At 39.6% G+C, this 15,822-nt stretch overlaps 1 protein-coding gene across 6 annotated transcripts in view; it reads left to right on the top strand.

Annotated features, from left to right (window-relative positions):
- The window catches only part of L3MBTL3 (L3MBTL histone methyl-lysine binding protein 3), a 114,473-nt gene that overhangs the window by 73,380 nt on the left and 25,271 nt on the right, over positions 1 to 15,822 (top strand). For all 6 annotated transcript variants that reach the window (XM_082855702.1, XM_082855705.1, XM_082855704.1 and 3 more), the window contains 3 exons: positions 2,424 to 2,538; positions 5,195 to 5,297; positions 12,985 to 13,134. In XM_082855702.1, coding sequence (XP_082711828.1) covers positions 2,424 to 2,538; positions 5,195 to 5,297; positions 12,985 to 13,134 — 368 coding nt within the window. The remainder of the gene's footprint in view (positions 1 to 2,423; positions 2,539 to 5,194; positions 5,298 to 12,984; positions 13,135 to 15,822) is intronic.

Raw genomic sequence — 15,822 nt, 5'->3', positions numbered from 1 at the left:
AACCCAAGCTATAAGTTCAGAACCTCCTTGGTGGACTCAGCCATTTTTGTATTTTTTTTTCTTCTTTTCAATAATCATGAGTAATTCTAGTGTATATCCAGGTTGGAGAACCACTTACTTGTTAGGATTGAGTTTGTTTGCTATAGGAAGATAGCTAAATTTTGTAAAATTTAACAAATGGAACATGAGATATGGGGACATTGATTCCAGTATAGAAGAAGTGAAATTCAGGAACAGCAAGATGAGAAAACATAAGAGTTTCGTGTATCCAGTAAAATAGAGCATTATCACTTGATGATTAGTTGAGAATTAGAATGCTTAAAACTTAACTATAATGCTGTGAATTATGACTGCTCATTTATTGGTGGCATTGATAGCATAAACTTTAGAAAATTACCATGAATATCATTCTGTGTTATTTGAACATTATTTTTGATCAGAGGAAAGGAAAGGGTTGTTTCAAGTTAAACAACTTTAAGTGCTGCTTTTATATGCAGTGTATGTGAATGATGAACCAGTTTATTTTGGATCCATGAATTTTAGCCTCTTACTCCTCCTAACTAGCTCTGTGATCTTTTCTCCTCTTTAAAATATTATCCATGATTTCCTGCAGGTGTGGAATTCTGTGGGATTTAATTCTAGGATTAATTAATTTCTAAGCTTGAGAAAGTGGAGTCATTGCAATGGACATTATATTGAACCCATATATACATACCTTAATAACTCTGTACTATTCCATCATATAAATATACCATAATTTATTTAACCAATCTCCTGATGGTAGACACTCTGGTTGCTTTCTACTACAACGAGTTGAGTTATTTAGATTATCAAGTCCAAGATGATATATTTTAAGTGTTGATCCATTATTGCCAAATAACTCTCCAGAAATATCTCACCAGTCAAGACTCCTGTCAATGGTCTATGAGAACGTCCATTTATTCTCATACTTATCAGCTCTAGAAGTCACCAAAATGGAATATTTTGGCATATTGAAAGAAGAATTTCATCCTGTGATTTTAATTTGTAGTTTTTTAGTTATAAGTGAAATTGATTGTCTTTTCACATGTTTACTAACAATTTATTTTCTTGTTTATGAGCCGTTTATCTTTTCCATCTTTTCTGTTGGATTTTTCATCTTTTTATACTGATATATGGTGTTTTTACAAATTAAGGAACGAAGTACATTGTCACATGTTAACAAATGTGTTTTTCAGGTTTCTTTTGGGTTTTCCATCTTGCCAGCAGTAATATTTGCCATTGTGAATATTTAAATTTTGATGTATTCGAATTGATGCCTCTTTTCTTTTATGGCTTTTGAGTTTGGTGTCTTCCTTACAAAGGCTACTGCACTCTAAGATAAATATATTAATGTATGCTTTCTTCTAGAACTTCTATTGTTCAGTTTTCAGTGTTCGGATTTTTTTATCCATCTGGCATCTATTGTGTTTTTAGTAGTAAGAGATTCATAGACTTTAAGAAGGAAATCTAGCTGGCAAACTTGATCTAAAATAAAATATAGCTAACATTTTAGTATATCCTTTCCGTCTAAAAGATAAAAACTATGTGATACTTGAAAGAGATGTAGCTGATCCTCAGTAACCATGCCTGAAAGACTAACTGCCCTTTTACATGGTGGCCAATAAAGTTGGTAGCCCTGACCACCCTGTAAAATCTCTTTGAGAGATATTGTAGTTATTTATGAGAAAAAATATTTTAAAACGCATTTGATGGAGGCATATTTTGTAAATTGGGTGTCCATCTGCTGAATTTTTTTAAGTCTTCTTTAGCATAATTCTAGGAGACTTGACATTTATATGAAAGGTCCTGCCTCTCTACTCTCCCTCCTCCTCCCTCCCTTCCCTGATTTATTCATTACTCAGTAATATTTACTGGGTGTTTAGTGTTGCTCATATGAAGATGTTAGGTACTCAAACTGCTTATAGTAGTGGGAGATACATGTAATATGTCTGTAGAAGTATTACCCAAAAAGTGCCCTTGGCAAGACATTTAATTATGGTTAGATAATGTAGTTCAACAGTACCTCATTTTTTTTTTTTTGCGGTACGCGGGCCTCTCACTGCTGTGGCCTCTCCCATTGCGGAGCACAGGCTCCGGACGCGCAGGCTCAGCGGCCATGGCTCACGGGCCCAGCCGCTCCGCGGCATGTGGGATCCTCCCGGACCGGGGCACGAACCTGTGTCCCCTGCATCAGCAGGTGGACTCTCAACCACTGCGCCACAAGGGAAGCCCCAACAGTACCTCTTTTCTCATACTAGGATGAAGGAATTTGAATAATTTATCTGGATATTAAATGTACTAAATAAGTTAGAAGAGAATGAAGATGGTTATGGTGGGCAAAACTTTTACTGTAGGAATTCTCGTGACCTAAATTATACTATTAATTTCTTTTTGTTATCCAGGTTCACTTTGATGGCTGGAATAGTTGCTATGATTACTGGATAGATGCAGATTCTCCTGATATTCACCCCGTTGGTTGGTGTTCAAAAACCGGGCATCCTCTTCAGCCTCCTTTGAGTAAGAGACACAGTGATGACCTAAAGAGATGTTTCCATTTCCTTGTGTAGTGTGCTTAATATTTTCTTTTCCTCTACCTTCTCGTTCTATTGGGTTGGCCAAAAAGTGCCTTCAGTTTTTAAGTAAAAATAAAAGACACATTTTTCATTTTCACCAAGAACTTTATTGACAATGTATTCACCCTTTTTTTCCACTACCTTCTGCCATTTTTCAGGCAACTTCGTAATTCAGTCTTCCCAAAACTTAATTATCTTTTTGAGCAGAGAACTGTTCCAGGTGCCTTTTACAGTCTTCCAGTGAATTGAAATTTTTTCCATTAAGAGAATTTTGTAAAGACCTAAAAAATGGAAATCCGAAGGTGCAATGTCTGGTGAATACAACAGATGAATCAGAACTTCCCAGCCAAGATGTAACAGTTTTTGCCTGGTCATCAAAGAAACATGTGGTCTTGCGTTATCCTGATGGAAGATTATGTGTTTTCTGTTGACTAATTCTGGACACTTTTCATCGAGTGCTGCTTTCAGTTGGTCTAATTGCGGGCAGTACTTGTTGAAATTAATCATTTGGTTTTCCAGAAGGAGCTCATAATAGACGACTCTCTTCCAGTCCCACCATATATACATCACCTTCTTTGGATGAAGACTGGCCCTTGGTGTGGTTGGTGGTGGTTCATTTCACTTGCCCCACGATCTCTTCTGTTCCACATTATTGTACAGTATCCACTTTTCATTGCCTATCACAGTTTGTTTTAAAAACGGAATGTTTTCATTACGTTTAAGAAGAGAATCACATGCAGAAATATGGTCAAGAAGGTTTTTTTCGCTTAACTTATGTGGAACCCAAACATCAAAGCGATAAACATAACCAGGCTGGTGCAAATGATTTTCAATGCTTGATTTGATATTTTGGGTATGTCAGCTATCTCCCACCTGGATATATATAATGTTGATTGTTCTCAATTAATGTCTCGATTTGATCGCTGTCAGCTTCAGCTGGTCTCATGGAGCATCGTCCAGTGAGAAATCTCCAGCCCGAAACTTCACAAACCATTTTTGACATGTTCGATCAGTCACAGCACTTTCTCCATACACTACACAAATTTTTTTTTTGCATTTTGGTTGCGCTTGACCTTTCTTGAAATAAAAAAGCATAATATGCCAAAAATGTTGCTTTTTGTCTTCCATCTTCAGTATTAAAATGGCTACACAAAAATTCACCAATTCTGATGTCTTTTTTTAAATGCATGCTAATATGACAGCTGTCACATAAAATCTAACAAAATTGTTTTGAAATAAGTTAAAGACAACTAAGTACTACTAGAGACATCTTATGGGAAAAACCGAACAAACCTTTTGGCCAACCCAATACTTCTCTACTGTACATTTCTTCTTTGGTTAATCCTTTTGCCTCTTACTGCATTTTTAGTTACCTGATAGTCAAAAATACATAAAAGAAAAAATTTAATATTTGAAAAAGTAGAGTGTTTCTAGACTTTAACAGTATCATCATCTTTTAAAACTAGTACTAAATTTTGGAAGACAATTTGTCAGACTATCAGAATTTAATGTATCAATGTCAATATCCTAATAGTGATTTTATCTTGTAGTTTTGCAGAATAGTACCATTGGGAAAAACTGGGCAAAGTGTACGAGGGATCTCCCTGTGTATTATTACTTACAACTGCATGCGAAGCTACAGTCACCTCAATAAAAATTTCGGTTAACTTCAATTTTTTAAAAAAGGTACACTGAGAACTTGACATACCAGATCTCAGTTTTGGAGGAAAATACATACATTGTAGAAAGAAAAATGTAGCAAATACATTATTGTCGGGTTTCTTAAAAATTTAACATGCCTTCCCCACCTGGTGGCTTCACTTCTAGATGCCACATAGAAGCTACATAAGGGCACCAGAATACACAGACATGGTATCGGTTACAGTATGTTTAAAGTAATAAACCTTGGAAACAAATATTGGTTAAATAAATTATGGTGCACTCATGCTACAGCTACAATGCAACAGTCATAAAAATATTACTGTTGAGATGGAAAGATTTATAAGACGTGAAGTTAAAGACCAAAGAAGAATGTTTCAGAATCGTACATATCTATGTTGTGCCTTTTATGTGGCAAAATAAAACAAAACCAAAAACTTGATACATGTATATATACAAATATAGATACATGTGGGAATGCTTGGAACATCCAGGAAGGTTACACATTAACATGATTAGTCAGGAAAAGGAATGAAATGTGAGGAGAGTTGCTTGAGGGGATCTGTAACTGTTCTTCTGTATTCTGGTGTATTCTCTGAAGTTTTCACAGTGTGCAGGTATTCATATATTAATTATGTTATTTACTTGATCAGAATGTTCAGAATCATCTCATTATTTTAGATTTCGGTATCTCTGGAATTTGTGACATTTTGGAAGAGGGTTGGATCAAAGGTTACCATTTCACTGTTGAAGTGTGAGCAAAGTCCTAGGGGAAAACCTTTAGAAGTAGAGACTTTAGACATATTTTTAATTTTGTAGGACCTTCTTTTTCTGTTTATACATGTTGATTGAAAAATTGGATTTTTTTTTCCCTATTCTGATCCAAGACATTTGACTCTTATAGCCTTAAATTTTTGCTTTTTTTTTTGGCTTTTTAATAGGCCCCTTAGAATTAATGGAAGCCTCGGAACACGGTGGATGCTCAACCCCAGGATGTAAAGGGATTGGCCATTTTAAGAGAGCAAGACACCTGGGCCCTCACAGGTATGTGGTGCTGCCACTCAGGTGGAGATTCCTTATGTGGTCAGAGGGTGCCTGTCCCTTGTATGTGGAAGATAATGATTGCCATGAATACTAAATAGATATTAACTAATTCTGCATTCAGATCCATATGAAATGTGGTTACCATGGTGACCATGTAAAAATGAAGCGTGCATCTGTAGTTAAATTTGCCTGGGAAAGAATGCGTTCATGATTTAAAATAGATTTACTCTAGGTACTTGGCTTTTCTTGGCAACCTGATTAGTTTTATAGATACTGAACTTCTGAGATAGTCATTTTGGGTTGATTATTAATAATGAGAAGGGGGCAGGCCTTGTTGAAAGTATTTGGTAGAATATTCTATGATTGGGTGACTCAACAATTTGAATAACAAGAGGTGAGATTATTGTAGATTAGCAGCAAAGATCACAAAAGGCACAAATATAAGTAGACAAACATCAGAACACATTGTCAAAAATAAAGTTTTTCAATATTTTTCTCTCACATCTAAGTAACTTAAAAGAAAGAAACCAAATTTGTACATTTGAAATTTGATGTATTGTTTAGGCAATTTGGGATCTTTGTAGACACGTTAAGATATTACTGAAATAGTAAGAAATTTCTGTGATTTAACTGGGATTTTTAGAGGACAGAGGCATCACCTAATTCACGTACATAGTAGAATAATAATTTGTTGGTATAAGTATTCTAACTATGTTAATTGGATGGCCCAGTAATAATAATGATTCCTTGTTTACCTAGTTTATACAGGTTGTGAATCTAGGTCTTTAAAAAATCTGAAGATTTCACTACCTATTTCTCTAAGAATTAATAGGAATTGTTAAATTGGTGTGATTATTTTATCTTTATATAATTTCCTCTTTCTTAAATCTCTGCAGCCTCAAATGCTGCTTATCTTCCTTTTGCAACACTCCTGACAAGTTTTTTTTGTTGTTGTTGTTGTTGTTGTTTTTTTGCGGTACGCGGGCCTCTCATTGTTGTGGCCTCTCCCGTTGCGGAGCACAGGCTCCGGACGCGCAGGCTCAGTAGCCATGGCTCACGGGCCCAGCAGCTCTGCGGCATGTGGGAACTTCCCGGACCAGGACACGAACCTGTGTCCCCTGCACCAGCAAGCGGACTGTCAACCACTGCGCCACCAGGGAAGCCCATGCCAAGTTTTTTTATGGGGTTCAGTGTGTTCCAGAGTAAAAGTCTATGCATAGACAGAATAATGATTCCATTTGCAAATATCCATTTAAAAATCCTTTTCATGGCTTGTATGACTGCAAACCAACAGCTGTAATGATTAAAGGGACATAAAAATACTGCATCTTAGAAGTGATTCAGTATTGGCAAGTGAAAGCAGCTGGATTACTTTTAGGCATTACAGTAGTATCTCCCTTACCCCTCTTATCCCTGTGGGAGATATGTTCCAAGATCCCCAGTGGATTCCTGAAACCTCAGATAGTACCGAACCCTATATGTACTATGTTTTTTCCTATACATACATACCTGTGATAAAATTTAATTTATAAATTAGGCAGAGTAAGAGATTGGCAATAATAAAATAGAACAATTATAACAATATATTATATTAAAAGTTATGTGAATGTGGTCTCTCTCTCTAAATATCTCATTGTACAAATTTAATGCCTTTTCCATTTTAACTCAATGCTTATTATACACTAACTTTCGCAGTTTGAGGTGTGACAGCAGTACTAACATGAATTTCTGTTTCTTTCTTCAAAATTTCACAGATAGAAGATTTGTTCTTACTGTAGAGTTTAGCAACCTCAGCATATGATTTTTTTCTTTCTTCATGAAGTCGAGAACTGTCACTTTTTCACCTAAGGAAGCACTTCACGGCTTCTCTTTGGTGTACCTGGATTGCCAGCATCACTACTGTTGCACTTTGGGCTGTTATTAAGTACAGTAAGGGTGACTTAACACAAGCCCTGTGATACCTCGACAGTGGATCTGATAACCTAGGTGGCTACTAAGTGACTAACGGGCGGGATACACTGGACTAAGGGGTGATTTGCTCCCTGGCAGGTCAGAGTAGGACAGTGTGAGATTTCATCACACTACTCAGAATGGCGCACGGTTTAAAACCTATGAATTGTTTATTTTTGGAATTTTTCGTTTAATATTTTCGTACCTTGGTTGACCTCAGATAAGTGAAACCACAGAAAGCAAAATCACGGATAGGGAGTGACTACTGTATATATAAGTCCAAAAACTCATTAGTATGCTAAATTTCCATTATATATCTATAAATTCTTCCATTTAGTACATATTTTTGAGCAGTGGGTTTATTTTTTAGTAAGATTTATTGAGCATTTATTTACTCTCTCTGGGCTTTGCACTAATTGTTTTACATGTATTGGATAACCTTCAAGCGACCCTATAATACGGAACTATTATTTCCGCCATTTTTTGATGAAGCCACCATGGCACTCTAGAGGTTTTTCTAACTTACCCACTTGACTGCTGGTGACGGGGGAGCCAGGAATGGTGCCCAGTCTAACTGTGCCCTTGACCACCCCCCTCTCACTGACTCTCAGGGCACGGCTCCCTGAATTAGTCACAGATCCAGCCTTCAAAGAACTCAGGGACTAATGGACCTATAAAAGCTGTACATAATTTTATTAAAATATAAGATACAAAATAGTAACTAATATTGAAACTTTGACATATGTACCTCTCTACTGTACAACCCCAAGATGTTCATTGAACCAAAGGCAATTTGCTCAAATTATGAAGGAAAAAAAGAAATCTTAAAAATGGGTGAACACTGACATTATGTTTTGGGGAGTACAATGAAAAATGTACAAAGAATTTTTTTTTTTTTTTTTTTTGGTCTTCTGGGAAGAAAATCCACCTTGTAACAATGTCCATAATCTCTTTAGGAGTGCTGTAGGTCTGAGCAGAGAGGTTTGCCCGTCACAGCGAGGTCTGTGGTGACAGTCCTGTCCCCTGCCTGATGGCAGCAGCCATTCATTAAGGCTGCCTTTCCCTAAGTGTGCTGTGGACCTCTGAGGGTCCTTCACCTGGTCCACACCCATTTCACAAAGTTTCAGTGACTGTCTCTGGGATCTTTTTTCAAAGATGCAGTGTTGTGTTTGCTAAATGAAGGGAGAAATTATGGGGAGGATCATGAAAGATGTTATGGAGAAATGTGATCCAAAAAAAAAAAAATCCACCAGTATAATTGGAACCATAGTGGAGAATGACTCATTGTTTTCTGGAATGAGAGAGGAAGAAGTACACCTCATGGCTTAGAAGCCATGCATTGATAAAGAAGTCGTGTTCATTGTGTTCATTTCCTTGTCACGTATCAGACATAACCGGCAGATCTGTATATAACTCTGGGGCAGGGATGCGATCCAGAGAACTAGTGTCAGCTCCTGCCTGTGTCCTATATTCCCTTCTTTACAGCCCTCTCAGCTGGCTTTTCTTAGTCTCCCTGAATATGCTGTTCTCTTTTCAGCACTCAAAGCTCTTTATCTGGCAGGATATTAATCCTTACCAGTCACAGCCTGTTTTCCATTTCCTTGGTAGGCTTGTGGACGAGCTGCTGCATCATGGCTGTTCTTTAAAAGGTTCATTTCCCTGGCGCTTAGTTTTGTCCTTACTGAGAATGCTGTGCTTAGGAAAACAACGAGAAAATTCTGCTTGGATTAATCTACTGAGAAACCACATAAATCAAAACATGCATTCTTTGCTTAGATAACAAGGAAAGTTGCTCTTTTGGCACGAATAATCAATTTTATGGACGTGTAAGCAAAAGCCTGTGTTTTGACTAGCATGTGTTGTTAGAGTCTCCAGAAATTACAATAGTTGAATTTGATCTAAGAAGTGTTAGAAACAGAAATGTGTTCTCAACAATGAAATGTAAGAATGTGATGTTTTTAATGTTGAAATGTAAACAATCAGTGAGTGAGTTGGATGTGGATACGGTGTTCTCATTTCTAGGGATGTTCAGGAGCCAGATGACTTAATTCTGTCTCTAGCAAGGCAGCATTAATATTGGTTGTGTCATGGTGTTTCCCTTTGTTGATTCATTCATTTGGCCTACCGAGAGGTCATAATGGGAGGAGATTAAAGGATAACTAAAGTTATATAAAACTAAATGTTCTACATATCTAATGCCTTCAGAAGTAAATGTTTCCTATGTAAGGTTTATCTTGGTGAAATTAAATAAGAAAAGAAAAAAACAGAGTACTTCCTGCAACCTTAAAGGATATTTATAAAGTCCATGGAGAGTTTTAAAAAATTAGTAACTCTGGATTTATACCTGCAAACTAGAGTCATCATATTCGTTCAACATCCATCCATTCGTGGAACAAACACTTACTGAGTGTCTGCTGTATGCAGATACTGGGTTAGGTGATGGGCTGTACAGAGGAGAGGGCCCCTACTTCTAAGGAGAACAGTGTGGTACAAACAGATTTTTGGAGAGGCATGAATGAGTAGCACTCGGAGAGAAGCATCAACTTTTCCTGAGGGAAGCAGAGAGCCTCCATAAATGGGGCATATTATGGAGTTTTTAATGCTATTGTTTATTTTTGCTGGTGGTCTTTTACACAGTAGGGGTTAAGTGTTACTCTTCTTCTCCTTTTAAAATAATAATCCTAGGCAAGATTTTTTTTGTGGCTTCCTATTTGTGAGGCACTTAGATCTGTTATCTCATTTAATTCTCTCAGCAGTTCTATAACGCTGGCACTGTTCTAATCTCTGTTTTACAGAAGTGGGAGGAGAGATTTAGAATGCTTGAGAAAGTGCCCAGGATCAGAGAGTGGCAGACCAGGTATTCAGCCCGGGCTTTTTTTTTTTTTTTTTTGTGGTACGCGGGCCTCTCACTGCTGTGGCCTCTCCCGTTGCGGAGCACAGGCTCCGGACGCGCAGGCTCAGCGGCCATGGCTCATGGGCCCAGCCGCTCCGCGGCATGTGGGATCTTCCCAGACCGGGGTACGAACCCGTGTCCCCTGCATCGGCAGGCGGACTCTCAACCACTGCGCCACCAGGGAAGCCCGCAAGTTCCCTTTTTAAAGCCTCAGTTTCAACATCTATAAACTGAGCATTAGAATAGGAGTGACTTCCCAGGAGTTAGACGAGGTCATGCAAGTAAAGCACGCAGCCCGGGTAACGCGCTCAGTCTGTGGTAATGTTTGTCGTTGTCATCTTCATTTTACAAATGAGAAAACGGAGTCCTCCAAGTTGTGCCCGCTCGTTGTGGATAAAGCTGCAGAGCACATCTAGAATCCTGAGTGCTTATTCTCAGTTGTAAATCAAACCATATCATTTCTTTATTCAAAGGTCCTCCAATGGCTACAAATTGAACCTAAAATAAAAATAGGAACTGGTGACTATGACCTGCTAGGACCTACATAATACTTCCCTGCCTGCTTCTACACCATCTCCTGCCCTTGATCACTTCACTCTAGCCTAGCTGGTCTGTCCTTCCCTTACTCATGCCTGGCTTTCCCTGTGTTGTATTACTCTTCCCATTTCCTGGAATGCCTTCTTCAGAGAGGCCCTTCCTCACCGCCTCCCTTGCAGCCCCGCAGTCTCTCTTACGTTATATTCTGGCTTTTGTCACTATGCGGGGTTGTCCAGTTTATTTACATGAATCACGTATAGCCCATCCCCTTCTAGAATATCAGCTCCATGAGAGCAGACAGCTTGTCTTTTTCATTTTGACTGTGTTTCCCATGGCTAGAAAGGTAATTAGCACATCGTAGTTACTTGATAAATACTTGTCGATCAAATGAATGAAATAATTCAAGAGTGAAGATATCTAACCATTTTAAACTTAGTTTGTCACATGAAAAGCCTTCCTTGTGGGTTATTGTAAAGATCAAGTAAAATACTGAATGTAAAATACTTAGCATGGTGTTCTATATATAGTAAATGCTCCATAAATATCACTGGTTTTGTTTTTGTTATTGTTGGGTTAGCATTATATACATTTATGTCAACACATGGTCAAATGTTACTTACTTTCCTCTTTTGCGTAGATACCAAAGTAGCATGTAAGTAAAGAAAATAAAGATTGTACTTTTGCTTACAAGGTATCTGTGATAAATTTTATAGACCATTATCAGAATCACTTGGGAGCATTTGCAGACTCTTCTCTCCTCCCAGGAGGATGTGTCAGATTCTCTTCATAGAGGGCAGAAAGTCAGTGTTTAAAAATTTTCCCTAGGTGATTATCAACATTCCAAATAGTACCTCACCTGAGGAAAAGAATATGCAAGACACTAATATAATTTACCTAAGTCCCAATCATTTCCAGATTTCAGGAGGCTTCCTAAAAACCAAGGGGCAGGGATTCCCTGGTGGCGCAGTGGTTGAGAGTCCCCCTGCCGATGCAGGGGACACGGGTTCATGCCCCGGTCCAGGAAGATCCCACTTGCCGCGGAGCGGCTGGGCCCGTGAGCTATGGCTGCTGAGCCTGCGCGTCCGGAGCCTGTGCTCCGCGACGGGAGAGGCCACAACAGTGAGAGGACCGCGTACTGAAAAACAACAAAAAAACAAAACAAAACAAAAAAAAACCAAGGGGCAAGATAGGGAGTTAGTTGGAGGGGCTGATTATGTATTGAGATAGAGGCTGCCCAGTTTTTCTGGAGACTGGAAAGCTGAGGCCCACGCACATGAGTATGCTGACTTAATGCTGAATTAACAGTTAGTGACCTAGATTCCCTTTGCTTGGATAACAGGAGTGATCCCCCCATGGAATCTGAGAGACGAACCAGTGGTCACAGATAGAAGGGAAGGGAGCTAGATGGGTCATTATCCAAGTTGGCTTCTGGTCCGTTTTCATATTAGGGATGGGAATAGCTACAGGTTGATTTTTTTCTTCTAGGATATCAGGTATACATATGGGCCTGGAGACAGGAAATGGGGGGAACCTCCTTCCTTTGGAGGGTAGCAGCTGTTATAAAGGAAATTAAACAGTTTGTGATGGCCCTGGGCCTGGAAGATCACTTTAGGAAGGGATCTGCTCCATCTGTCAATCACTCTGTCTCTGTCCCACCTCTATCACCCACCCTTCTATTTAAGCATTTCTCTCTTGGGCTGATGGTTCCTAGAGATATGCACAGGCCCTGCCCTTGGACAACACAGGAGGGAGTCCTTCGGTGACCATCGCACACTTCCAAAGACTGCATTTAAAAATCTAATGCAAAGACATATTTTCTATCAGAATATACTTAAATTATGTTTGTTTGTTTGTTTTAATTAATTAATTTATTTATTTATTTTTGGCTGTGTTGGGTCTTCGTTTCTGTACAAGAGCTTTCTCTAGTTGCGGCAAGCAGGGCCCACTCTTCATTGCAGTGCGTGGGCCTCTCACTATCGCGGCCTCTCTTGTTGCGGAGCACAGGCTCCAGACGCTCAGGCTCAGTAGTTGTGGCTCACGGGCCTAGTTGCTTCCCAGACCAGGGTTCGAACCTGTGTCCCCTGCATTGGCAGGCAGATTCTCAACCACTGCGCCACCAGGGAAGCCCTTAAATTATGTTTTAAAGATAAAATATTTCATACTGTATGTTTAATCTATGTAAATATATATATCCAGTTAAATTTTTGCATTTTATATTTTTAGCTTGTCATTTTAATTGGAAGAAGTAATTATGCTCTAACAGGAGTGTTCTTTTCTTTCGTTTTTTTTAAAATTTTAATGTTTTAGTGCTGCCACCTGTCCCTATTCAGAAATCAATTTGAATAAAGACCGAATTTTCCCAGACCGCTTAAGTGGTGAGATGCCTGCGGCTAGTCCATCATTTCCAAGAAGTAAAAGGGCAGACACAAGTGAAATCTCTTCTTCTCCTGAAACCAGGTAATTAAAGTGGAAATATTAGTGTTATTTAGAGGTACTGTAGTTGGAAGATTTTTTTTCCTTAGGTGATTTATGTTCTGTAGTGATGTCTTCTAGTACATTATTGAAAATGCACCTGACTTAACGTGAGGCCGATGGTACTTATAAAAGTGTGTCCAAATCAGGCAGGATATCATATTACTTGTTCATCTTTTAGTTGAACTTGCTTGATGTTAGAAGTTTGGAAATCCCCTTTTTATTTCATGCCAATTCATACTCTGAATGAACGGATCAATATTTGTATAAAAGCATCCTTTACAAAGAAGACGGTAGATTCCCTGTGAAAAATGGACATTATTTCTTTTTAGTGCTCATTATATGCCAAGTACTTGCATCTACATTATTTCATTTAATGATTAGGATATTTGTTGTACTGTATGCCCAGTCATTTGGTTTTGATATAACTTGTAGAGTTGAGTTGGAATGTTTTAACCTCCGTGGATTATTAGGTAAAGAACCAAGTTTTGTTTGATGTTTTAAGTAAATGGTCTCTGCCTTTATATTAACTAAAGATATTACTAAAAGAAAGCATTAATAGAAAGATGATACTTAGGTTTTGGGGCTTTCTTTTATGGAGAGTTTTTAAAATCTAGGACAATGTAGTTCTTTGATTATTTTAATATTTTGTAACTTTTGTTCTCATGGATGAACCAAGTGAACATTTGAATTAATAAATCTGATTCTTGGACTTCCCTGGTGGCCCAGTGGTTAAGAATCCACCTGCCAATGCAGGGGACACGGGTTTGATCCCTGGTCCGGGAAGATCCCACATGCCATGGAGCAGCTAAGCCCGTGCACCGCAACTACTGAGCCTGCGCTCTAGAGCCCTCGAGCCACAACTACTGAGCCCATGTGCTGCAACTACTGAAGCCCATACACCCTAGAGCCCGTGCTCCGCAACAAGAGAAGCCACCGCAATGAGAAGCACATGCATCACAACAAAGAGTAGCCCCTGCTCGCCGCAACTAGAGAAAAAAGCCCGCACGCAGCAATAAAGACCCAATGCAGCCAAAAATTAATTAATTAATTAAAATTTTTTTTTAAAAATCTTATTCTCAGCTCACAGCAGTGTTATTGGAGTAATGGCATTTAAAGTATCAAAATCCTTGAGAGAAAAGCAGTTTCGCCCTATGGATCGGGGAGAGCTGTAACTTCTTTAATTATCAACAACAATGTTTTTTTTTTTTTTTTTTTTTTGGCTGTGTTTGTTCTTCGTTGCTGTGCATGGGCTTTCTCTAGTCGCGGCGAGCGGGGGCTACTCTTCATTGCAGTGCATGGGCTTCTCATTGCGGTGGCTTCTCTTCTTATGGAGCACGGGCTCTAGGCGCGTGGGCTTCAGTAGTTGTGGCTCGAGGGCTCTAGAGCGCAGGCTTAGTAGTTGTGGCGCACGGGCTTAGTTGCTCCACAGCATGTGGGATCTTCCCAGACCAGGGCTTGAACCCGTGTCCCCTGCATCGGCAGGCGGACTCTCAACCACTGCGCCACCCGGGAAGCCCCATTTTTTTTAATGTTCCTAGGTTAGACTTTGAGTAGAGAGTACTCAAACAGATGATTCTCATCATGCCAGATTACGGTCTCTCCTCTTTTTCCATAATCATTGCTCACGTAGATGGAATTTCCCAGTCAGGTTTTAACACATTTTCTTTGCATCCTTCTTAATAACTTGCTAAAAATTGGTTGCCAGACTCTACTTTTTAAAAAAAAAAAAAAAAAAAAGGCATTTGGCACAGCAAGAGACAGTTGCACCCCCAGAAGCAGACCTTGAGACAGAGATTTGACGGCAAGTGGTTTACTTAAGAGGTGAGGAAAACGCCACTAGGGGAGTGGAGAGGTGAGACCGGGAAGGAAAGGCAGCCAGTAAAAGCTTCATTGTCACCCCAGCTACCACTGTGGACAGCGGGAACACAGCCCTGCTGGGGGCACTGTGGGAGGCTGTGTAAAACACACATCTCAGGTTTTCCCACCATAGGGATGAGGGAGCTGAGCTATTTTAAAACACGAGTTCCTCTTTGGTCGCGGAGCTAGGCTTCCAGGGGAGGAAGGATGAGTTAATTTCCCCAGCACGTCCCCTGCCGCACAGCAGGCAGAGCGGTCAGAGCCCCAGTAAATCCTGTGGGAAGGCAGAGCAGGTGAGAGATCGGTAGGAGTCGGCCGCTGTGCACTGAAGGGGTAGCGTGTGGCTAGGAGATATGGGCCAAGCCCTGACAATGTCTGCTGCACCAGCCCATTCACCCATTTCAAATGCCAGCCGGTCCCCAGAATGAAGTATGCTGGCGTTGCTTGTGATCCAGGAGCAGACATAATAGGGCCAGATAAGTGAACAATGCAAGGAATATGTATGTCCTTTCCATACCATAAGTGGTATTTTAAGGGCCAGTTCACAGGCCACCTGCTTGGGATAGACCCATGGACAACCAGTGTTCCATAACAATGCTTCCCAAACCTGACTCCACGTCTGATTCCCTGAGATCTCTAAAATTCAGATTACAGGGCCCAGCCCAGGCCGCCAGAATCTTTCAGGCTAGAGCCTAGGAGTCTGCATTTAAAAAATTCACTTGGGAGTATATCTTCCTGCTTAAAATTTTCCACGACTTCCCCTTACCCTTGGAATTAAGACCCTAATTCTGAACATGGCCTACAAAACCAGTG

This window comes from Leucopleurus acutus (genome assembly GCF_964270905.1).
Source record: "Leucopleurus acutus genome assembly, chromosome: 15".
Taxonomy (NCBI): domain Eukaryota; kingdom Metazoa; phylum Chordata; class Mammalia; order Artiodactyla; family Delphinidae; genus Leucopleurus; species Leucopleurus acutus.
Note: the sequence above shows the minus strand (reverse complement) of the source record. Positions and strands in the feature narration are given on the sequence as shown.